The sequence below is a fragment of the Hibiscus syriacus genome, unplaced genomic scaffold, assembly GCF_006381635.1.
Source record: "Hibiscus syriacus cultivar Baekdansim isolate YM2019G1 unplaced genomic scaffold, ASM638163v2 tig00116951_pilon, whole genome shotgun sequence".
Taxonomy (NCBI): Eukaryota; Viridiplantae; Streptophyta; class Magnoliopsida; order Malvales; family Malvaceae; genus Hibiscus; species Hibiscus syriacus.
This window is the reverse complement of record NW_024063482.1, coordinates 3,964,343-3,989,627: the sequence shown is the minus strand read 5'-3', so window position 1 is coordinate 3,989,627 and position 25,285 is coordinate 3,964,343. Positions and strand designations below refer to the sequence as shown.

The following is a 25,285-nucleotide window of genomic DNA, read 5'->3' as shown; positions in this document are numbered from 1 at the left end:
AGAGTAGACATTATCAATAAAATAAACAACTAACATAAAATAAAATTATATTTCAAGATAGACACGTGCCCACCCTAAGCAACATCTATGTCCACCACTGAATACCAATAAAACTAATATTCAATTGATAAATTAATCTTAAATTTTAAACATTCTCCTGTTATCAATATTTTTTTCAACTCAATCCATATATGGGAATAAGCCTTAAATATCAGCTCAAATATTATATAGAATATATTCAAAGCATGTGGGTTAGAGTATAAACATGTTTACTTATATCATAATATAATTGGATTTTATATGGTATAAAAATAAATAACTTTTATAATTGTTTAATATTTAATATATGCATTTAGAATTTGGTTCGCATATTTAAAAATATTTTAGATTAAATTGAAGTTGATATTCAATGCCTTAGCTAACAAAGGTTTGATACATATAATATGAATGTTTTGAGGATTCAATTAAAATATATTAAACATTAAGAGCTAATTTTAAATTAAATTATAGTTGGGACATTTGATGCAATTAAGACTAAATTTAAATGATATTAAACACAGGAAGAAAAAGGAAAGGAAGTCGAATTGCATTTTGGAGAAAAGAACGATAAAGATTTCACTGAAAACGATGCATACTGTGTTCTCAATTGACGATTTATCCGACTCCTTTTGGGATGCGCCGTTGGGGATGAACCGAAGCCAATCGGAGTGGGCTTTGGAGATTTTTCTCGAAGAGTTTTCAGGTAGTGGAGAGGATATCCCGGGGTCGCGTTCGAGTGGGAGTGTGATTGGTCCCTCTTTCGCGGAACCTCAGCAGTCCGTTCCAAAATATGAAGGTGACGGTGTTGATGACGTGGTGGAGATCAAAAGGCCTGGTAATCAGAATCATAGCTCTCCACCGTCCGCTCTGAAACCGAAGGTCCCGATTAACTCCGATGAGGTCCAGGCGATCCTCAAGAGCAAGCTCGAGCAAGCCTGTGTTGTTTTTGCTCTCTCTCGTGTATCACTCTTTCTCTAATCTCGATTTTCGAATTGGATTCTTTATTGTATGATCTAAGTGATATCAGTATGCATCTCTTTTTTCTTCATTTTTTTTTTGAAAAAAAAATTATTCAGGCATCAGCTGTGAAGGCAGAAGCTTCGTCTGCCCAACCTGAAGATCAGTCGCTTCAATCGAGATCCCAAGTTCAAGGTAAGCTTTTGCTCTGCATGCCTTTGATTTGACTTTTTCTCCCCTTTATCCTAATGAATTGAGTCCTAGACTTTACTATTTTATCTGATGCAATAGCTAGAACTAGTTTAGACTAAGGATGAAGAAACGTTTACGTTACTTATTCTTGTTTTTGTGACTGATATTTGAACGCAATTCCTGTGATATAAGCATACGACTAACTCAGTTACTCAATCCTGTACATAAATTATTAGTTATATCCTTCTCTTTTAGATTTTATGGAGCCATTTTTTTTTGTTCAAAATTATGGATCCAATTTTGAGTTAGTTCAAAGGGGTAATTATATTCCTGAGCAGGAGTTAGTTCAAATAGAGCTATGGTTTGTGTTGAAAAATGCTCATTTCCGTGTTAGGATGCTTGTATTTTGGGGAATTGATGGAGTTTAGTTGGGAAGATCACTAGTCATATACAGAGCAGTAAGCATTTTCATGCTCGCAAGTATGATTCACTGTAATAGGAGGCTGCAACCTTTAATCGAGTTTAATTTAATTTCTAAATGGCAGATGGACCCTTATATACTATGTTACTCGGACATGAGTGCTAGTGTCGGGGTATGGTTAGATTTTTATATGGTTTTCCATATATTTGAAGGATCCTTGGAAGTCATACCCCTGTATCCAAGAGTTGGACAAGGAAATTCATGAGAAATGGAAAGTCCGAGCAACAGAGCTTATATGCTATGGCAAGCCTATATGTTCTTGAATCAATATAGTTCATCTAGTTTCTGATTTGTTGGGGGTCAGATTATGGAAGAAATCAGAACCAATTACAAGAATTTTCTGTAGTTTGGACCCTTTAAGTTAACTACATCAATGATTCATTGGCTTCTTGAACTGTAGGAAAGCGTTGCTTTTCATTTAGTTTTTACTGGAGCCTTTATTTGCATATCATGCATGATTACTCGAAATAAGTAATAACAGTAAACTACTAATAGCCATGCTTTCACTTTTCATGAAGTGCAATGTGACTTGATCTTCGGTTCATGCTTGAGCTGAAAGAATGAAGGAAAGGAAAATGAGAAACATAATGGAGGAATACATAAAAAGTGATTCAATTTGCTTTACTGGATTTGATAACTTTACATAGCCATTCAAACAAGAAACGGAACATTAACCCGTTTATATTTCTTTTTTCTCTAATTCTCCATTTTCATTCTTAATTTTCTTCACATTTTTAATACCTAAGCGCTACAAGATATGCCAAAGAACTTTGGAGCTCTTCTTGTATTAATTTGTTCTCCTTTTCTGATGACTAGTTTACATATGATAATATCCTGCTGATAAAAATTCTTCCATTGAAGGTTCCTTAAAGGCTCAAGGACAGAGTGAACCAGATGCTACATCTTGTGGAATGTTGGCTGTGTCAACTACACAGAAAAAAACGGGGGTACAAAGGAGGCAAACAACAAGTGTGTCGTCAGGAGATGATTCAGATGATGATGAACTTCGAGATACTGAAACCACTGACAATCCAGCTGTTGCAAAACGTGCAAGGAGGTAATCATGTTTTCTGTTTTTTATCTTGTATTATTCATTGGCTGGAGGATTTGCAATGCTATGTCTTTCTGTTCTTTATTCTCTTTTGCTTAACATGTTTGATTTCCTTTTCTTCTTATCTTTTTCTTTGCCCTAATTAAAAGGGGCAGTATTTCTTTAATAGCTATAAGACTAATTTATTATCTTCAAAGGACTCAAATACTTGTTTTATCAAATAGAACTTGAACTTATGATTCTATACCACTTAATTGAACAAAATTCTTCTATCCGTTTCAAGAATTAGTCAAAACACAAGTATTCTAAGCAGTAATTAGTAATTACCTATTTCACTGCCAGATTTGTGAATTAATAAATTCTTGCTAAACTCAATCTTCAATTCGTTGATGCGATCAAAAAATTGCCCTGGACTAATTGGTGTCGGTCATGGGTCAGAATGCTGTCAAACCGAGAATCAGCCAGACGCTCTAGAAGAAGAAAGCAAGCACATATGAATGAACTTGAAGCACAGGTTTTGACACACGATTCCCCCTACCCCCTAATGGTCTGGTGCATTTTGTTTTATTGTCTTTTTGATCCTGGAAGTGATTTTTTCTAGGTTGGTCAACTAAGAGTTGAACATTCAACATTACTCAAGACTCTAAATGACACGAATCACAAATATGATGAAGGTGCTGTTGACAATAGAATTCTGAAGGCTGATATCGAGACATTAAGAGCAAAGGTAAAGTGGTAAACCATCACCCTCAAGTCAGTCACCATCACCATTGCCTAATTTGCATTTTCTTACTGTGGTCCAGTTACTCTTCGGTTAGTTGACTTATGGGTCCTGTTGAAAGTTTACTTCCCACATAAATGACAGGAGAATATGTTATTGTGACATCATGAAGTTTGTGAAGATGAGTTTGTCAAACTCTGAAAGCAATAGGCAAATTCATTTTCCTTCTTCATCTAGGATTAAAGGATTTAATCGTAAATGAACTTGCAGATTATAGTAGCTGCAATTCTCTCAAGGAAGGGAGATTAATTTGGTTTTAGTGATTTGTATTTGCTTCAGGGATCTGCTGGACTTGTCCGGTACTGACACACTAACTTCTATGTTGTGTTCAACTGTTCATATACTTGAAATTACTTATGATTTGTATGTCTCCCTAATAACTATATAATGGATAATACTGACATGATCTCGCGTTTACTAATGCACTGGAGTTACGTTGCTCGACATTAGATATTATTGTCGGTGTTTGGACTGTTGCGAACAGTGAAACACAGTCTTGCATCTTTATGCCTGAAGCTGCTGCAAGTGGTTATAGCTTAACTATTGATCCTGATTGATGCAACTTTAATTCTGTGTCTATCAGGTTGATTGTTATATTTGAAATTTTCAGGTAAAAATGGCCGAAGAAACAGTTAAGAGGGTGACGGGGATCAACCCTGCTCCATTTAGGCACAATATAGCTAACGTCGGCATCCCTTTTGTTAGCAGTCCATTGGAAGCATCTCCGGTTTCTCCTGTTCGATTGCAGCCGAACAATAATCAGTTTTTTCACCAACCTGTTCCGAGCATTGCTGCTCCCATGCACCATCGGAGAGTGGAAAGTGGTTTTGCGGGCAACACCCTGGTTCCTCCTACCGTGAATCTACATACCAAAGGTGTGAAAAATGTCAATGAAACATCCACATTGCAGCATACACCTGGCTCGGAGTTCGTTCAAGATCCGATTGCCTGTGGTGTCGGTCAACTCATGTCCAGCTGGGAACCTAGACAACATGCATCTACCAAGAACAAGAAGCACAGTTGAATGTCGGTGCCCTTCTCGTCGTGTTTTCCGAGATGGGGTTCGAGAAGTTTAGTTTATGGTAGGAGTATTAGTTAAAAATATATTCATAGGTATGCACTCTCACTGCACTTTTGTATTTAACTTCTAGGCATTATAACATTGACTCTACTAAGTCTATTCAGTGAACCTTATTTAGTAAATTATTATCTATGAAAATCATATGAACCTTATTATTATAACACCAACGAGATGGACCGATGAGGGCCGGCAAGGGCGGTCCTGAATTTTATAAACTTCGTATTTGTTCCAGACACTTAAACTCTCGAACCCAATCACAATAAGTCGTGCCTAGGGCGGCATTCGAACTAAAATTCTAGTCATGAGTTTGCATAATAATAATAACAATAATTTCATGCAGCATCAAGCAATAAAATCCTGTCAGAATCCGAGGGAAAAAAAAGATAAACATGTAATAAAAACATGATAGACAAGTTCGAATTCTTTTACTTTAGAGTGTGTGTATGAATTAATGTTACGTGAAAAGTACTTTGCATAAATTTCATGCAAAGACTGGAAATCTTTAAACGGGAAGTGTACAGTGTGGTCCAAAACTTGGACATAAAAAAGGGTAGGGACGCATTGATGGGAGAAAGGAGACCATCCCATTCCTTTGGAATCCACCGACGGTGTCATAGTTTTTATTTCGATAAATATAATCACATATACTCTTGATATTCGATAGTTTTAAGGATTTCGATCAAATTAAAAATCAATTTAAATTTAATATAATTTTAAGATAATATTTTATAACATTGTTTTTTCATGTGTAATATTTGAATTCGATATTTTGCTTTAAAAGATTCATTTTTTACCATTAAAATCAGATTGAATTACATGTAAAGACACAGACATATTATAACAGACAAGAAGGAATCAGATTTGTCTTTTCCTTCCTTCTTTCTTTTTTTGTTTACAGTTTTCCTTTTCTTTTTACAAAGTTAGTGATGACCCAATTTTTTTATTTTTTAATTTATTTTTAAAGGTTAGAAAAGGAAAATCATCTGCTGATGCATATAGATATACAGAGGTAGAGTTGGTGTGAGTTTGCTTTCACAAATATAAATGTAAATAAATAAGTCGAATAATGTCCAAAACCTTTGACATAACAATTAACGGCACCTTATACTATTTATTATATATTCATACACCGGATGTGACCCCACCCAATATTATTTTGTACAATTTGGAGAAATTATTATAAATAAAATAAGAGCAACGAACTTCACAAACGCAATGATTGATTCAAGGATTTTTTAAATAAATAAATAAATAATCAGACGGTTTTCATGTTCTGCAAATCTCAAGATATTATAATATGATCAGAATAACGTCAGTACGAAAACAACGACATTTGGTGTTCCTTACCGATAACATAATATTTAAAATACATTTGGTTTATAAAAATATTAAATTATGTATAATTACTTTATCAAAAAGAGTATGTATAATTATATGTTTTAAAATGAGATTATTTGAGTGAATAAGGGTTGGCACAAGTAGTTGGGATTTAAAAATTTGAGCTTGTAAGGTCAAGTTTAAATACTACTATCGTTATTTTAGTGGACAATTTGTAAATTCTTATGTAAATCTCAATTGGTTCTTAGATATACTCTGAATCTTGATCTTAAATTGAGAGAGTCATTCCTGACTTAAACTTATTCTTTAAAAAAATGAGATTATTTGTCTGGTATAATGAAATTATTGATGGTGATATAAGATTTTCAATGATTTAACGCTGTTTAAAAGTATAAAGACATAATTTTGTTACCTCTTATTTCTTAGACGATTTTATGTTTTCATAGAAATACTAATTTTTAAATAGTTTTATTTGTTAAGTTTGATTTTTTGTGAATTCATTCTATAAAATCAAAATAAAATTGTAAAATAAAATTTTATATCACAATTATATTATCAACAATATTGATGACTTTGAATTTAACTTTTTTTTTATAAAAAAATTAGTGTCATTAAAATGTTAGAAAGTTATATTTTTAACTATATGTATTAATTATATGTTGCTCCTCAATTTATAATTGAAATCTTCAAAAATGGAGAGTTCAATCATCAATGAATTGTTTTAATTTTTTTTATTAAATTTTTAATTTCATCAGTTATTTTTTATTGTCTAACGATTTATTATTTATATCGAGCCATAAATTTATATACCTTGAAGATTATTCATCAAAGAAACGGTAAATTACGTTTAGAAACGATGAGTTAAAATTTGTAGGGCTTACATTTTTATGGTCTAGAGTTTAGAGAAATGAGGTTATGAAGTTTACAACGGGGAAGAGTCCAAGTCTCCAAGGCTTCTTCCATTAGAGGCGATGAATTGGGTTGATTGCAGTGTTATTAAAGGTGATGAATTGAGTTAGTAATGCTCTAGTTGATGGTGGTGTCATTAGAAATGAATTGGATTTCAAAGAAAAAGATATAGTAATTTAGACCATGTAAGTATTTGATTAATGAATGATTTAGGATGAGAGACGGTGTTATGAAGATAGGGACGTGTGATGATATGTGGGTAGTGGGAAAATCTAATTCAATAAAAAATATAAATAAATAAAATATTAATTAAATCTTATATAACAATTTCAAAATTCATAAAAGAAATATTGTGTCATCTCACTAGAAAATATAAGAGTGATAAAAAAAATAATGTCTAAAGTTTAATGATTAAATTATTTTTTTCTAAATTTTAGAGACCAAAATAGAAGTGAAAAAAATAGAGTGGTAAAATTTATAATTTATCCTTTAAGGATTTACCCGTCTTGCAAGTAATTTACTTTTTTCAAACAAAAGCACACCCACTATCCCACTGTGAAATTAGGTCCTTAAATTTGGGAATCATCCATTAGGTTGAAACCAGGGAAGCTTGTAATCGAAGCAGTCTCAGATATCATCTTTCTTATGGATTTTTCTATGTTTAATGACGATCCTTCTGACAAAGTGTAGGAACCGAACCACGAGTCCTGGTCTAAACCAGTAATCTCAATCCTCAAATGCCCCCCACCAAAGCCAATAAGTGGGTTCGACCCTCAAACCTAACACAACATCCATTCATGGAGATTATATGTTGTTTTCAGTTTTCACATCCCTAACTTTCATTTCCTTCATTACGGGCAACAAAGAAGAAAAAAAGGATCTGGAGATACATCAAGGACAAAACATTTTGAAATGCCAACTACTACATACATAAGAATCAGAATAACGTCATTCGCAAGCCAAATATTAATCTATTCTTTTAGTAAAAAATAATTTGTAATTAGAATATCTTATCATGTATTCTTTAAAAAAGTTATTTATAATCAAAATCAAATCCCCTTTGATTAAACCATCTTACAAACTACTTTAATTCTCCAATTTCAACGCGTTATCTTTACACCGACCAAGAAAGCCATAATTGACCAATCTTGTGAAGCAAAAGCAATCAGGAAAAGGACTTGGTCCAGTTGCCAGAAAAGTTTAAAGGAGGTAAAACAGAAATAGCAAAACATAGTAGGTTGAATAAGCAATTAAAGAATAGCTCAAGAGTTGGGACTAACCTCACAAAGCTCTAAGACTGTACCAGCCTGGTCATTAAAATTTAGTCCTTTAAGATAAGAGCAGTAAATAAAGATCAGAAACTGATGATTTGTGGAATATAAAACAAAAAAAGGACAAAGAATAAAAAACACGATATGAGGAATCACCTTTGTTTTTTCTCCATGCCTTGATTCCATGAATTCAAAGGTCCCTGTGCAGAAGATCAAACTTAACAAAAACCCAACATGAATACAATTTTATATGAGAATAAGAGAACATGAATAAGGATAAAAAAAATTCTCAACTATTTTTATAAAAATGTCATTCATATTAGTAAAAATCAGATCAACCCTTGCTTAAAAAGTGAAGGGGATTCTTCAAACGGTTTAGTCATTTACCACTGTATATTTGATTCTCCAATAACCCAAAATTAAAAAAAGAGTCAAAAATTTATTGTTTCATTTCATCTTCAATGGCTGAAGCCAAACCAGTCACGAATTCACGATCTTAACCCCAATCTTCCATTCTTCTTTCTTCACCTTCTTACCCTTCCCTTCCTCTTCTTCAGAACTCTCACACAAAGCAAATATGGGTTCCCCCAACTCAGCATCTCCAACTGAGTTTTTATCCTCGGGATTCACTTCAAACAATGGCTGGCCTTTGTCTTTAGCTTTGGAATCGAGCCCGAAGTCTTTGAGTGTTCCAGTTACAGGTGTGGGTGAAGGTGAAGGTGTGATTCGATTATAAGGAGAAAGCCATTTTGCCTTGATATACTCAGCTTTTCGCCATGGAGGAATATGCATTCCTTTCTTCTTCAGGCATTGCTTTACCGCCTCAGAAACAATAGCAATTATCTTCTGGAGACGATTGGCTTTGCCGACGAAGATGAACGGAAGCATTTGGAGTATTGACTTGTAAGTTTTCGTTGTTCTGGCGAGTTCGAATTCTGATCTGAAATCGATGTCGATCAACAAACGTTCTCCCTCAATTATCACATCTATGTATTCATACTCCCCTGCTTATCAAAACACAAAGGTAAAAAAAACAAGAAATAAAATTCAAGCCATTGCATAGGATTCGGATAGCATAAACTAATTAGAAGACAGAGGGAGAAAGAAAATACCAGAGGGAAAAGAGGGAGATTTTTCCCAGAAAGATTTGCAGATAGAAGCATCGTATCCAAGGGTCAATAATCCATCAGTAACAATTTTCCTGCAAAATTCATCTTTGCTCTTACAATTCCTGTTCTTTTCCAGGATCTTCATTGTATCCGCCAATAATTTTTTTTCATTCACACTCGTAGGAGAAACCAAACTCTGTTCCATAAAAGAACAAAATCACGTTAAAAAATACTAATTTTAGGATAAAAGGAAAATTGAAGAGAAATAAGGCGGAGTTACTGTTATACCTTTAGGATTTCAGATGCTTCAGCTGAACAAGTTAGATTTGAGTCACCAAAGAAACCGTCCATTTCGTCATCGGAGCTGTCGCTGCAGCTACGATTACTGAAGCAGTTACAGCGGTTACGGCCGCTACACCTAACCGCACAAGATTGTTGTTTCTCGTTATTTTCTTCTATGAAATTCTGAACCATTTTCGCCAAGCAAACGGAGCTCGGTTCAAACTCAGCGGCGCATTCTTTGCTAAAAGGAAGCTCATCGACGGTGACTGCGATGGCACCGATCTTCTCCGTCGAGGAGTTTCTTAGACCGCTAGGGAACGGCCGCTCAAACAGACGCTTGAACCGTGATTTCACCGCCGGCTGCTTTACCGCCTCTGAACGCGGCGGCGCTGCCTCTTCTAGCGTGTTGAAATCGATCGGTTGGATCTTCATCGGAAAAGGCATGTTTATCAGCCTTCAAAAAAAAAACCGCTTCCACTGTTGCCACGGCCGCTCTTCAAACTTTCTTTGATTCTTCGTTTTTCGATGAGATCAGCGCACGCAATTAACACAGAAATTCACATCTTAGTCAAAAATTAAAAATTAATGCGGTTTAAGCAAGACACGATACTCTTAACGTTGATTATAATATAGTACTATTATTTGCATCTAATTTGCAGACAATGCATGGAATAACTTCAAAACTCAGCTAATTAGAGTCGCTTTTCTTTGAATTTTTTTATTTCTTTTTTCTAGATACAGTTAAAGTTCCCGAATCACGCAACGGGACGAGGACATAATGTTATTGCCACGGGAAATTCACGCGAAGATCGTGAGTGACTACACGTTGCCGGATTTTATTTCCCGGCGATACTTCGCCGGCGAAGAAAAGGAAAACGAAGACGAAATAAAGAAAACAAAGAACTAAGCTTGAAAATGGAAATGAGATGAGAGTGTTAAGTGTTAAGGGCAGTGGTCCGAGCCATTTATAAAAGCCAGAGGGTGAGGATCTGACGTGGGTTTTAATGACTAAGTTTAAAATCAGACGTGGCGAAAGATTTAATCCGTTGAATTTCGGGGTATGTTGACTCGTAAACCCGTATCCTTACCGTTAGTTTTGCACGATGCCACGTAAAGGAGCGTGTCGATGAGGTGCCGGTTTATGTAGTAGAGCCCCATGGGTCTCCTTAAACTATACCTATTCTTGCATTTTGGTACTTCAATGTTCAATCTTTTTGTCCCACTTTGATATGTGAATTACTATTTAGGGTAAACTATACTATCCATCTCTTTTGTTTCGTTTCTCTCTGATTGTGATCACTCAATTTTCAAATATTATATTTAAATCACTTATGTTATTTCCATAAGCCTATAACCAATTGAAAAAATGTTGAATTTCTTTATGAGTTCAGGGAATATCCCCCATTTATAGGCCTAAGATCTACATCTATAAATTAAAATGTATGAATGACCAATATTGCAATAAGTTATTATAATTAATAGATCTTCAAATCGTTCATTTGGGGGGAAATGAAACTTTTCTTATTAGATGATCATAATACTTCTAAAAGACTGATATTCTTTATTAATAAGGAATCGTATCATCATTTTTTGTCAATCAGATATCAAAATGAATGATTAACTCATTTCATACTGGAAATAATGATATAAAATAATTTGATAATACATATTCCTATTTCATGGAATAATATTTGTTGTTGAATGTTGAAATATTGCAAAGTTTTGGAAGTCCTTCCTTGCTTAGAATCATTTTAGGTTAGCTCAAAATGTATATAAATGAATTATGTCTTCTTTTATGTCATTTACATTCAACATGTATGGTATTATGAACCCCTTTATGAAATTTTACATTTTGTGTCTTCTTCCACTAGATAGCACATTCATATGTAAGAGCATAAAGGAAACATTAGTTTGCAAAGGGGAAAAAGGAACCTTTAAACATTTGCCATCAATTACTACGACAAGGCTGCAATCAATAATGGCATTGATGACTAGGTGGTTTATTGGACGATCCTAATAGTAGATATATTGTTGAGGAGAAGAGGAATATAGTCTAAGATGGGATCATCCAATGACATGGTTGGTCAGAGTTATCGTTGAAATCGACAACATGGTAGGGTAGAGTAAGAGTGACAATGTGTAGGACAGAAAAAAATAAGTTTAAGATTTATTAGGGTGTTTTTTTTGGAAGTAAACAATTTAAAAAATCTTATTTTAGTTTAAGTTTAGGTGCTAAATTAGAAATTAATAATTTTTGTTAACATATCATGTCATTAGTACAATGTAAGTTAATATCTAAGTGATTATGTTATTGTTAATAGATAATACGAGTTACCAAAATATAACTTTTAAAAGTGGAGTGATAAAATTCAAAGAAGAATGAAACAAAAATAATGGTTAGTATAGTTTACACTCTCATTTATGTTTCAGTTTACCCAAAAACTAAGTTGCCAATAAAAACGCAATATAATGTTTTTATTGAATGTTGATATTTTAAGGATAAAATAGGATGAAAAATAATAATTTAAATACTAAAGTGAAGAAAAATAGATAAAAATGGAAAATACGTAAAACTAAGAGACCAAATGGTGAATTTAACCCTACCTCGCGATAATGAGCTTTTGAAACTGATTCATGATGTCGCATGGGGAAGTTCGGTAAACTATATTTTTACCGTACGATTTCTGACAACACAGGGAACGGCAATTTTGTCATTTCATCCCTTTCAAGTTAAAATAGATAATTTTTGTGAGCTCTCAGTCGTTTTAAATGTGAGTGATTTCAAAAGTGGTTTTTGTAAAATTTTAAATAATATTATTAATTAAATTATTTCGTTTGTCATATTAAAATTGCAATTTATTTAATTATTTTATAGCATTTAAAAATATTATTCATGAATATTTAAGAAACTATTTTAATATAATCGCAATTAACCTAAATTAATCAATATTTAGAAAAATAATAAAAGTGTGGGTAAGATTGTGTTTTAGAGTAAAAGTATGGTAAAATAGTTGAAAGGTGAGGTAGAGGGTAAAACTGGAATTTAAAGGGAAAAGGTGAGGTCGGTTTACCCTTCAATGACGGTTGGTTTTATTGGTGTTTTTGGGATAAAGGTTGTAGATGCTAAAGTAAAACGGAAATACTGTGGGGGACTAAATAGGGAAATCACTACAAATTTACTGGACTATTAATAGATTGTAATTTACTGGATTGGGATTGTATCAGTCGGTGTATTAATTATGAGATTTGATACTAAATAATAAGATATCCTTTATTAAAATATTAATAATCATATAATTTTATTAATGATAAAATATAATGTTATTTTTTAGAGGTTTATAGTTTAAATAGTTACGTCGGTAAAGAATGTGTGTTCATTGTTAATTGACTAAAAGCGTTTTGAATATACATGGATGAATTGATGGGAGTAGGTTGGGGTCGTCTCTGTGAAATTTTTAAATTTTCTTACATTTTAGATTTTTGTTTTGTATTTTCTATTATTAATTTATCATTATCCTTCTGAAATTTTATAAGTATGTTTTCCTCTAATATTTTATAAATTCACTATAGTATAAAATCTTATGTTTATCTCTATGAACAAAAAACATCTTATAGTTATCTCAAATTAATAAAAAAATTAATTAGATATATATTTTTGGTTTTATGAAATTATAGTTTTAATTGTTTGGGTATTCAGAAAATGAGAGAAATTTGTTAGGAAGAAAATGAACTGAATTGGAAAATGAATTACCATCAAATAATTAATTTGAAGTGTTCGTATTTAAAATTAGAAAAAATAATTTATAAAATCATGTTATCGTATCCTCTCCTCAGTCTACTCTTTTCCCTAATATTGGACCAATTCTATTTTTATTCAATTTAATCTTTAATTATGGTTAAAAGTACGATTCTGATAAAAAAAATATAAATATTAATAAATATCAAATAATTAAAATTTTAGATATAAAATACTCATTAATCGATTTGATTTTCATTTAATGGTAAAAATAAAATTTTAATTATTTACTCCAACCGTAATGATGATTGTTTTAAATGACTGATTTGGTATCTCTGATTTTATTTTCCAAACTTAAAATAAAAAGTCGCCACTGATAAAATATAGTGGATAGTTGCAAGGACCATTTCACAAATAAGTTAGATTTGGGAGGATGCTACACGTGATTCACACGGACAATGTTCATAACTAAAAATGTAATATGAGATTATCTTATTGAATTGTATTACACACTTGATTTTTTATGTTTGAGTCTCTTAACAGATATTTTCTACATTCATAAGATTTCGAACTCGAAACGTACTTAAATGATGTCAAGTTGTTTATCACTTGAACTAACTCCATTAGTGATATTTAACTATTTAATTGCACATACGAACATAAATTTTTCTAGTCCAAACATTGACCCTGTAATAAAGAAAATATTATTCTCTTTATTTTAACCGTATTCAAATAATTTACCTGTAAATATACATAAATTTATCTAAATTTAAAATTAAATATAAATATTATATTGTAATCATATTTGATATATTAAAAAAATTATATTTCATATCTTATAAATATTTGTATATACGACATTATATCATATAAAAGCTTAATTTAAACTAATTTTTTTATTTTAAATATAGTTCCACCAAAAAGGTAGTTTGAAGTAGGAATGATTTCCATTTCAAGGACAACTTGACACCTTTTATTTTATTTTCCCTATAATAATATGATATTATTTGGAGTAATTGATTATCTGATGGGACATTGATATTCTATTGTGTGGGCTCCAATGAGAAGAAAGGATAGCCATGTGTTTGATCAACGGACCCACCCAATACACATGAGTGATATCTCCCCAATTTATGGGCTTAATATTGTGAAATTACCCTTTTACTATATTGAAATTTATAATTTAATCTCTACAATTTATAATTCAAATTGATAATGTTATTAATTGTTATCGTTAAATAATTTTCATACCGTAAAAATAACACTTGTAACTTTTTCACAGTAAAATATTATGTCATTACCTAGTTGACAATAATTCAGTATTACTATCAATTTATACTTAATAATAACGTTATAAAGTTAGAGGGACCAAAGTATTTTAAATTAAAGTAGGAGAACTTGATCACAAATCTAAATATAATAGGAATGGGGGATTAGGACCCCACAAAAAGGTCTAGCCTATGCTAATTATATACATTTTTGTGCCAATATTATTGATATGCCTCCCACGACATTTTGGATTGTACTAAGGTCAAATGGTCCCAAAATCAAAAGTCTAGTGAGTGCCTTTGTGAAGTAGAACAAAGGAATGGGTGACCCACAAAAGCAAACAATTATGTGTCCATTTATCATTGTTTTGGTAAGTGGCTAGACTTCAATTCAGAAGACCAACTATGGTATTAGGGTTACCCTACGGTCTAATCAGGGAGTTTCTTTTATATAGATAATAAAATATAAATTTTATCACGTCTAATTAGGATAATCCTGAATATAGATCATAAAATAAATATGAATTATGAAAGATCATTTGATTTAATTTAATTAATTTGTATATATTTTATATTGATTTCATATTTCTTTGAATTAAATGTATGCACACTCTCTTAAATAAGAATTCTCAAAACATTATCAAATAATAATATAATGATCTCATAAAATAAAAAAAATCATGAGTAATAATCTTTAGGGTAAAGTACATAAATGGTCCCCTAACTACATGATATTACTTTGTTGAGTTTCTCGACTATTAAAAATTATAAAATGGTCACCTGACTATTCATATGTTTCAAACTCGTCATTTTTCGTTAACAAATTGATGGTCGTCTAAACTAAGACGATAACCTGCTAACTAAGATGTGATAAAATAATTTTTTTAATGATGTCTACAGGAACCAACGTTGCTTTCAAACATTGGTTCGACATCATAATGTTTCAATCACTAACTCATCAACACAATGTAAACAGAGACTCGGTCCATAAAATACAACTCAAACAGTTATGTGATAAGATTTTATCATATCCTAGTTAGAAGGTTAATATCCAGCTCAGATGACCGTCAATTTTTTAACCGAAAAAAAAGTTGGAAACATATGACTAATCGAATGATCATTTTGTAACTTTTAATAGTCATGAGATTCAACCAAACAACACCCTATAGTCAGGAACCATTTGTGTACTTAACGAATAATTAATTGATACACTCTAATATAATATTTTACTCAACAATCGACTTTAGTCCAAGACCATGTTTATCCGTGGCGAGAGAATGGGAGGTTGACACCATTTTCGCCTTTATCCACCACAATGAGATTAGAAGTGTTGGAGGGATTACCTTTTCTTTTCATAATTTTATTCTTGTTTAATTAAAACCAGTTGATGAGTGCAAAAAAAGCTAATGAAAGATGTCACTCACTCTCCTTCCTGTTTGGTCCCCCCATCTCCATTCCTTTTGATTTTTTGGTCATCCATTCTTACCTATTTGTCTTCCTTTTCTTTGCTTCACCTCCAAAGAGAATCAAAGGTAGATGCGTTTGTTTCATTCAAATTAAAAGCTTGTGGGAGGTTTAGGTAAAAGTGTTCCGATTAAAATTAAATTAATTGATCTCTATAATCACACATTTGAATATATAATTAGCGTGTAGATTGAATCCGGATACCAAAAATTTGCAAGGCTTGATCAGTCTTTAACTCTCATATTCCAGCCATTGATAATGATCAAGTCGCCTGGGCAATGGGATTTGATTGGGTCATGAGTGTAAGTCAGGAAGGAATATGTAGGGTGTGTGTAAATTATTAATTAATTAAAAAAATTGAACAAATATTATCTTATAATCACACCAAACTATTTTAAAAAATACCAAATACACAATAACAAAATATTAGTTTGGAAGTCCACCAAAATTTTAAAACCATAAAAACAAACTCGAATAAAATAATATTTAAAATAGAGTTGCAAATCAAATAAAGTTACATATACAATAATGTCAAAAGTAGTATTACACTTGAATAAACAATATACGGATTTTCCTAGACATCGTTGCTTCTTGTTTGATTATTCTACTATGAACATGTCGATTGGTTTGCATTTATGTAGTTTTAGAGTGTTAAATTGTGGTTTTTACTTTGAATTGCTCTTCAATGCATAAATATTATCTTCTATTGATTTGGATGTACATGTGTCAGTACGGCCAAGTGCAACAATGCTGAGGAAACTCATTGAAGTATGTTAATCGAGCTCGGAAGTCTGAAGATTTGGAACAATGTCAATATGCTACTATTTTTTTCATCTCACACTTCAATGCAGTGGAAAGCCTGGATTTATCAATACCAGCAGTAATCAAGTTTCAGACCCAAGGTAGTTGCCTGTTGGCATGTACCATTTTTTATCGAAACAGACTAAAACATATTCAACGGTCGAGAAGAAACATAAGCTTCGTCCCGACTGATACATGGATGGAATTGATAGCCGTGTTCAGAAAACTAGCTTCCTACAAATTGCTGGGATTTTAGTATTTTTCCCAGAGAAATCGGCGAGACCTCGAATGGTTTCGACTATCTGGTCTTTAAATATTAGCCGTTCGATGTAAAGGAGTGCTTCATCTCAATGGGGCAATCTCCCCAACTGTTAACGCCATCCCCTGCAAGGTCCTTTCTTAACACACCACAAATTATCTCAAACAAGTCATCCGATGAGTCTCTCTCTCGAATCTTTCGGAACTCAGACCAAATTTGTTGCAACGATGTAGTATGTCCAGTCCATGGATTGAGCTTCCATGGCGGTAATTGTCCCTTTCGTTTGAGAATTTCTTTGATGGTGTTGAATATAAGCTTTCTTTGGAGTCTATAGACTTTGGAGGTGTCTTTTACTTTGAGATACTGTTGCTTTTCAAGCAACAAGAAGATATCAGCATCATCAGGCAAGTAGTGGGATGCTCTGAGGATATCCGAAATGTAGATGAAATCATAATCGTATGATGATTTTGATTCAGCGGAGGACATGGCACTGGCGGGGCTCCAAACTTCATCTTCTGATTCAACAGGTTGGTCTGGTAATTTCACCAAAAATCAGCAATGTAGACTTTCCAAAAATAGATGAACGTTTTACTAATATTAGAAAGAAAGTGTTTTTACTACCTTTGAAATCGATTCTCCGTTGCATGACAAGGGAGGGAGACGACTCGTCTTTGTAAAGAGATGAGTCGAGCACCGAAACCGGACTCGGTTGCGACAGCTGTTATGGCGGTCATCTCCGCTATGCTGTAAAGCAACTTATCACACCTTTCCAAGAGGCTCCTCTCTTCCTTGTATGGCTCCACCTTCGATCTCTGTAATCCAGCATGCTAATTAGGAAAGTAATTAACTGATTAATTACTAATTAGTGTAGCTTGGTAATAAAGCAAATTTTACCTCAGTATCAGTTTGAGAAGATGAGCAAATGCTACAATCTGAAGACGTTGATGTTTCATCATCCGGTGGAATAAATGCCTTATTTTCTTCAGGATAAATATCAGCCGTTGATTTACTGTTTCCCGGTGATCTATTCGTCGTCAGATCCAATCCGGTTCTCCGCACATTTACTCTATCGAACTGAACCGGTGACACTCTTCTCAGCTCCAAATTGCCATTCCCTCTATGCGTTTCAATGCTCAAAGGCTTTCCGCTTGGTCTCTTGACGCCATTCTCACTCCTCGTCGGAGAAATTGAACCTCTTACTCTGTTTTGGTTCCGTACATTCCTTTCACTTTCCGGTCGATCATGTCTCGGACTCATCGTCGGGGGTGACTCGATATTCGAGTTCCGGCGGGCTCCAGGTCTTGATCTGTAACTCGAAGGAGGCGAATCGTTGTCGGTTCTCCTGATTGCGGCTGGTTTAATAACAACAATCGGAGATTGTTCATGCTCATACTCAAAGTTCCTATCACTCCTTTGGTTTTCCGGTTTCGTAGTATGTAGAAGGCCTTTCAGTTGCAAAACTTCGAGGAATTGCTTAACGGTCCCGAGATCTTTGGACATTTCATCAATTCCTCGGAGTTTAAGCCGTTTCTCAATCTCACCATAGATGGATACTGTCTGTTTTGTCTCGGGAAAGAAATCGACTAAATCGTAAAAAAGTTTCCGTTGAACCATTCCTCGAATCGGTTCAGCTCTCGCACTTATTGAGCTTTCTGATCCGTTACTCATTACTTTCTCTTCTTTGGCTCCGTTTTTCGCTACCACGTTGCTGGAAATATCTTCATTCAGGAGATTCGATTGTTGGCTCTGTTTTAAATGGAAATTGACTCCATCTACGAAACGAGACTGAAATAGGTCTCTGCCTCTTGCTTCCGACGCTGATCTTCGGAGCTCCGCTTGTCTATTCGGTTCGGGGTCGGAATCAGGTAATGGTGACTCAAGTCCCATGAGCCTCGCGACTACGCGGGGGAAACGTCGTTTTTGTCTATTCCATCTACTCCGTCTTCTTCTCTGTTGGTTTTGCATTGGTTCGGGGTCGGAATCAGGTAATGGCGCCTCAAGTCCCATGAGTTTTTTATCCTAAAATGAAATGTTAAGATCAAAATACTCAAAAAAAAAAAAACCAAAATGATTAATAAACCTATTTTTATATTATGCCAAATGAATAATTGTCACGTAAAATCATTATTTGTGTATTGGCTCCTTTACTTTTTTGGCCTCAAGCATTGAAGGTGCACAGGAGTCATTTAAATGCCGTCCAAATGAGGGGATGGATAAGAGAGTGGAGTCATTAACCTGAATCACGAAGAAGTAAATAAATACAGTTGCATGAGATGAAGATTCAATATATTTATCAGTTCAAGTACGAAACGGCTTTACCAATGAGGTATAATAAATACGTACAGTCCGTGAGTAGTGGGAAAACAAATATAAATTAAAAAATGCATAACCTTGAGAAAGAAAACCCAAAATAAATTAATCCGCCACTAGCGACCGCCAGCCGGCAGCCACAACGGCGTAGCAGGTCCATAACTTCCATTATAGGTGGCCGCTGCGGCGGTACTAGGTTACTTGGCAGTTAGCACCTGAGCTAGGGTATCAAACAGGTGGTGGACATATGAGGTAAATACAGTTACTACAATTTGAGAAAGTGAACTCCAAGTGAGGGGCCAAGGCCAACTGCCAACTGCCAACTGCGATAACGAAGGGCGTTAAGGAATCAGCTTGCTGCATTGGCACCATTTTCATGAATGACACACGGTAAAGGACATCTGTCAAAAGAAAAACCATATAAATTAATATTGATAAAAGGCAAATTTGATTCGATAATGTGATGAGAAAAAAAAAAGATTGGTACAGAATGTTGGAGAAATTATTTTCTCAATTATGATAAAATGAACAGTGGGCGAAAAAACACTCATATCACCTAATGTTTTCCTTTTTGGGAAGATGCCAGAAATATACAATAATCTTTAGGTTGATGCGCTGTTAAAATTGGCGTTCACACTAAGCCTTCCAAAAACATCAGAGGTGATCGAAGTGTCTTCTTCATACACTGTTCATTCCACTCTAGAAAATAATTTTCCATACACCCTATATGAGCTAATTTTTTTCACCATATTATCCAAGGATATTTATTTATAAATAAAATATTAATTAGTGCCTACATAACTTAAATATTAATATAACAAGTTATGTCATCCGATGGCAAATGCAAGTATCTTTTAAGATGGATAGACGCTCACCTTAAAATTTAAATTTCTTATATTAGTTATCTATTTTATTAATAGTGACTGTTCTAAAATTACATTTGTATCTTTCATATAAAAAATATATTACTAATATATATATATATATATATATATATATATATATTCTTTAAAAAATATTTTTAAATTTATCACTAATATCATCACTTTATTACATAAATAATCGTGGAGTAATAAAAAAACTAATCTTAAAAGTTAGATGGTTATATTTTAAAAAAACAGAAGTAAAATCAAAGTTGAGTGATAAAAAAAGTGTAGTTTAAGCTAGTAACTATCATGCGTATATACATGTTGAAAAGTATAATATTTATATCATGGACGTAACGTCTCTCTCATTTGTCTTGTCTTAGATCTGAGTCTGATACAAATTATTGTGCATGGAAAAAGTGATAAAACGGGACTTTATCTTAACTTTAGTTTTTATTTAACCCACATGCATTTCTCATCTCATAATTACACAATGTCTCACCCAATCTGATCTCACGGCGGTTGAGAAATACCCAGAGAAACTTTATTAATGAATTATAACCGAATGTTGTCCCGGAGGAGTGACTCGTGTCTCTCAAAATTTTCAAACGACAGTGTATTTTGATTTTTCTATATAATTTATTTTCACCTCGTATAATTTTTAGATGAACAATTCCTATTCCCTGGTGCATAACTTTACTATCTTTAAACCACCATCTCCTTTTCTTTCTGCATTTTATGACTTAAGCATGTGAGACCTCAAATCTTAAATCCTAATCAAATATTTAATTACTGTTGTGTAGAGTTTCTATGAAAATAAATAGAAAATTAGGTTCAAATGTCAATGCTAGTAAATACAACTCCACTTTCCCATTTTATCGTCCTCCGGCTCCGCAGTTTCATGAAGGTGATGCAATGGACGCAATTTCATGCAAGTCATGACGTGTTTCCCCCCAATATAGTATTCAATTATTTTGATAATATATTTTAATTAATTAATTTATTATATTATTCATATATAAAATTAACCATCACAAACTCACATCAGTGGTTATTATCGTTAAAAGTATCGGATTCGAGTAATTACGTCTATAGATATATGTGCATTGTTAATAACTAAGAATGATTTTCAATAAATATAATTTTATAATCACTCTGTACTATTAAAAAATATTAAATTACAAATTTACTCATTAAATTTTATGTCATATTTCACTTTGTGTACTTTTAATTTTTTTTTTCAATTTAATCACCGAACATTGACATTGCTCCTGTTTTGGTCATTCATTCGTTAAATAATTAACGACGTTATGACATGACACACGATATCAAAACGTCATCGTTTTGAAAAAAAAACCTAAATTTCTATAAAAAAACGACGTCGTTTTGCAACTATATAAAAACAAAAAGAAATCTTCATTTCCTTTTTTCTTCCCTTATTCTTCTTTTTATTCCTCCCATTTTCTCTCAACATGCTCGAATTCTGACCACTATGTCAGCCATCGTCAATCATGGTTGATAGTGGCCAATAAGCTCCAATTTCCACCAGCGATGTATCAACCTGGTTACACCTAGTGTTTCATGTTTTTGATTGAGCAAATGACTTGATTTTAGTGGATTGTATTGTCAATTGTGTGAGTGTTTTTTTTTTATTTCTTTTTTTTTCAATTGGGGATGGTGAGACGGTGGGAGTGGTAGGATGAGGGTGGGGTTGTAATTAGAGATTAGGGTTTAGGAGTAAAATTTAAGAATTTTATTTTTTTATTTTAAATATTACATGTCATAATTAAATATTAATAAAAATACATATCATCACTATTTACTAATAAAATAGGCAGTGTCATCTAACTATTAGGGAGAAAATAATCGAGTGACAAAAAAATCAATCTATAAATTTCAGTGAGTATATTGAAAATATTGAAAGTACAATGAGTGAAATATGAGATAGAGTAAAGTTTAGTGAGTATGTTTATACTTTACCCTATAAAATCAACCATCACAATGTTAATGTAATTAAATCCAAATAATGTTATTTTAATCAATTATTTTATCCACTAATCGCCTGGTTGAAATCCTCGAGGATCATGTTTAATGGTCACACGGGGCACATATAAATGAAATCCAAGGTCCCACCTGGCAATTTTTTTGTCCAAAGCAATGAAAACCCTTTCTTAAACAACCCTTAAATGCAAATAATAATATGAAAGTGTTAAAAGAATATAATATATATACTACTTTTTGTATTAGAAAACTGAATTGATTCATAAGTCTTTGTTTATGTAAGTGAGAGATTCTTATGATAACAGTTAAATTAGATATATTAGTTATGCATTAAAAAGAAAGAAAGAACGATAATAATTAAATTAAATTAAATAAAACGGACTGATCATGAAAATAAATCGTAATAAAAAATTTACAAGATAGATTAATAGAATGTCACGTCCTATATTCTGGAAAGAGAATAATAATATACGATATAGTTTGAGGAATTAAGATTTAATATTTAAGTTTTAAAACATAGCATATCAAGCTCGATTATATTATATTATATTATATTATATTATGTTTATTTTATTTTATTTTATTACAATTATAATTATAATTACCGTTGTACTTAAAAAATTAAAGTTAATCTTGAATTCTTAATTAGTAATTAGTAGTTTTCCCCCCTTTACTTAAATAATCAAAGAGAGCGCAAATAAACCATATTTGCATGAAGATGTGGTCATGACCGCAACTAAACAGCGTCCTGTTCGCTTCCAGTTTCTTCACTTTTACTCTCAGGTCAGTCCCATTCAATTAAATAAAAAGTTTTCAATTCAATTGAATTTGAATTCCCTTCCAATAATAATTTCTACATCGATCACTCTGATTTTTCTTTAAGATGTTTAATTCTGGGCAAGTGTTTGTTCTTTAAATGATTTGGTTTTTTTTTTAAAAAAAAAAACTCAATTTACTTTCTGGGTGTTTTTGAGGATTGCTAAAGCATGATTTGATTGGCGTTTTATGTAGTTTTTAAACTGTTTTTTTCATAAGTTCATCTGAATTTGGTGCAGAAGAGGGTCCCTGTTTTTGTGTATATATAAGCTAGTTTCATGGAATTCTTGAAGATTATATAGATTTCATCTTTTAAAATTGAAGGTTCCAGGCCTTAAAGTTGAATTGAGTTAGGATCTGCTATTTCAGAGGTGGAAATCTTACTCAGATTTTCATATTGTTGGGAGCAATTAAATAGTAGTATTAATTTTGTTTTCTTTTTCATTTTAGTTAATATAGTTTCAAACGAAATGAAGTTCAGAAAAGGGAACTTGGTGGAGGTTTTAAGAAGAGAAGATGATCCATGTGGCTCCTGGTATACTGCTAATATACTTTCAGCACATGGTGACAGCTACATCATTCAGTACAAACTGTTTACGGACCGTGAAGGAAATCGGGTGGCTGCGAACGTGCAAGGGATGGATGTTAGACCGCTGCCTCCGTATGTAAACGGGAAGAATTGGGCAGTCGGCGATGTCGCTGAGGTGTTTGATGTCCAGTGTTGGAGGATAGGAAAGGTTGCAAAGGTGTTAAAGAACCATGATTCATTTGTCATTAAGTTGTTTGGTTCCATCCAACTTAAGGAATTTCATGCATCAAGTTTAAGGGTTAGGCAGGCTTGGCATGGCAACAAATGGATGGTGGTTGGGAAGGTTAGCGGCCTACATTCATCATGCTTTTGCATTAAATTCTCTTTTCTAAATGTTTATATAAAAGGGTCGATTTTGTTTGAGTTTATTGGAGGTCTCTTTCAATGAAGCATGGCGTAACTCGTGATAGACCGTTCGAATGAATTCAAGAAAATTTCTTCTTCTTGCCTTCAAATAGTTTTTTATGATATGAATTTCATCATTGCATGTAGTCTACTTATGCTTGGCAAGTGGAAGGCATTGTTTTTCCTGTGACCTTTTTGTGAGACTGCTGGTGATTAGGTGTTTTTTCTGTTAGTTCTTTCTTTTCTATATGTATCATTAGTGTATCTGAATCAGATTACGTGTTTGCAGGTTGCTGGAAGTAAAGATTTGAACAACAATTTTACACCGAAAATTCCATACCGTGCTGGTTGCTTGTGTTTCAAGACACCATTACAAAATAAGGATGGGGCTGATAAGGCCACCATGTGTCTGTCCATGAGAGCCATACATAAAGTCTACGCTCATCAATCTGAAGAATTCAACATCGAGAAGCACTTTGGTGGAAAACTCATGACAAGGAAATCACCTCATAAGAGAACACATCCTTTGTTTAATCGGGTAGATGAATTCTCTTACCGACATGCAGGGATCAATGAAAAATTCATTAAACTGACAAAAACTAATAACCGGATGGAAGATACTAATCCCAACTTTGTATATCATTCTTCTAGCCCTGCCTGGTATACTGAAAATAGTGACCAATGCTCAGTTGCTAGCTGTAGTTTTAATGGTGTTGCTGATTTTGGTGGCTGGATTTCTCCTAAATCATCGGAAAACATACCCGATCATTCCGATGCTGAGTCATCATTCCCGTCTTTGTGTGTCAAAAGAAACTTACCCTCATCCCATGTTGACAAAGTCGTCAATATCCATGAACTAGAGCGTCATGCTTACAAGTCAACAGTGGAGGCATTGTATGTTTCAGGTCCTTTAACTTGGGAGCAAGAGGAAATGTTGACAAATCTCCGCCTCTCCCTCAACATTTCGGACGATGAACACCTACTCCAGTTGAGACACCTTTTGTCGGCTCATGTTCTATGATCCGATCTTGTTCATGTCTCTTATGTCTTGTCATGGTGTATGGATGTAATTGGTTTAATCAGACTCCATAACTTAACCAATGACAGTTTTCGAGATCTGTGAGCCATTCGGATATGGCTACCGAGTCTCTTCACCTGCAGGCGGCACCATAACCTTTGTAGTTATATAAATTTTCAGGTGTATATAACATGTAAAGTATATGGTTGAATTTGAGCTTTACATGTTGAAGCTTAGAGCCAATAACAGGATTTCATGTCTTGTTATGAAAGGTGATTTGACTGAAGAAATTTCAAGAAATTCACTTTGTTTTCTGATAAA

The 25,285-nt window shown here is 33.2% G+C and overlaps 3 protein-coding genes and 1 pseudogene across 8 annotated transcripts; 2 read left to right on the top strand and 2 right to left on the bottom strand.

Moving 5' to 3' along the window:
- Positions 1-594: 594 nt before the first annotated feature.
- Positions 595-15,485, top strand: LOC120189166 (basic leucine zipper 25-like). 2 transcript variants are annotated; one of them, XR_005522479.1, is made up of 7 exons: positions 595-999; positions 1,116-1,191; positions 2,531-2,726; positions 3,159-3,234; positions 3,322-3,447; positions 4,112-4,676; positions 15,474-15,485. XR_005522479.1 is itself a non-coding variant. In XM_039192503.1 (6 exons), the coding sequence occupies exons 1-6, from the start codon at positions 628-630 to the stop codon at positions 4,523-4,525; spliced, it is 1,260 nt and encodes a 419-aa protein (XP_039048434.1). In that variant the 5' UTR covers positions 595-627; the 3' UTR covers positions 4,526-4,738. The 2 variants fall into 2 exon arrangements, 1 of the variants encoding a protein (XP_039048434.1); XM_039192503.1 differs by lacking the exon at positions 15,474-15,485 and having other exon boundaries at positions 4,112-4,738.
- Positions 7,593-10,442, bottom strand: LOC120189167. 2 transcript variants are annotated; one of them, XR_005522480.1, is made up of 6 exons: positions 9,498-10,442; positions 9,213-9,405; positions 8,488-9,104; positions 8,257-8,300; positions 8,110-8,156; positions 7,593-7,608 (listed from the first exon to the last, which is right to left on the bottom strand). XR_005522480.1 is itself a non-coding variant. In XM_039192504.1 (3 exons), the coding sequence occupies exons 1-3, from the start codon at positions 9,933-9,935 to the stop codon at positions 8,581-8,583; spliced, it is 1,155 nt and encodes a 384-aa protein (XP_039048435.1). In that variant the 5' UTR covers positions 9,936-10,442; the 3' UTR covers positions 8,378-8,580. The 2 variants fall into 2 exon arrangements, 1 of the variants encoding a protein (XP_039048435.1); XM_039192504.1 differs by lacking the exons at positions 7,593-7,608; positions 8,110-8,156; positions 8,257-8,300 and having other exon boundaries at positions 8,378-9,104.
- Positions 15,486-16,978: 1,493 nt separating the features above from the next.
- LOC120189014 lies at positions 16,979-19,701 on the bottom strand (annotated as a pseudogene).
- Positions 19,702-22,892: 3,191 nt separating this feature from the next.
- LOC120189168 lies at positions 22,893-25,264 on the top strand. 4 transcript variants are annotated; one of them, XM_039192509.1, is made up of 4 exons: positions 23,252-23,383; positions 23,463-23,884; positions 24,236-24,417; positions 24,463-25,264. In XM_039192509.1, exons 2-4 carry the CDS (start codon positions 23,483-23,485, stop codon positions 24,965-24,967), a joined length of 1,089 nt encoding a protein of 362 aa, XP_039048440.1. In that variant the 5' UTR covers positions 23,252-23,383; positions 23,463-23,482; the 3' UTR covers positions 24,968-25,264. The 4 variants fall into 4 exon arrangements, with proteins under 4 accessions (XP_039048438.1, XP_039048439.1, XP_039048440.1 ...); XM_039192507.1 differs by lacking the exon at positions 23,252-23,383 and adding an exon at positions 22,893-22,979 and having other exon boundaries at positions 24,236-25,264; XM_039192508.1 differs by lacking the exon at positions 23,252-23,383 and adding an exon at positions 22,999-23,093 and having other exon boundaries at positions 24,236-25,264.
- Positions 25,265-25,285: the final 21 nt, after the last annotated feature.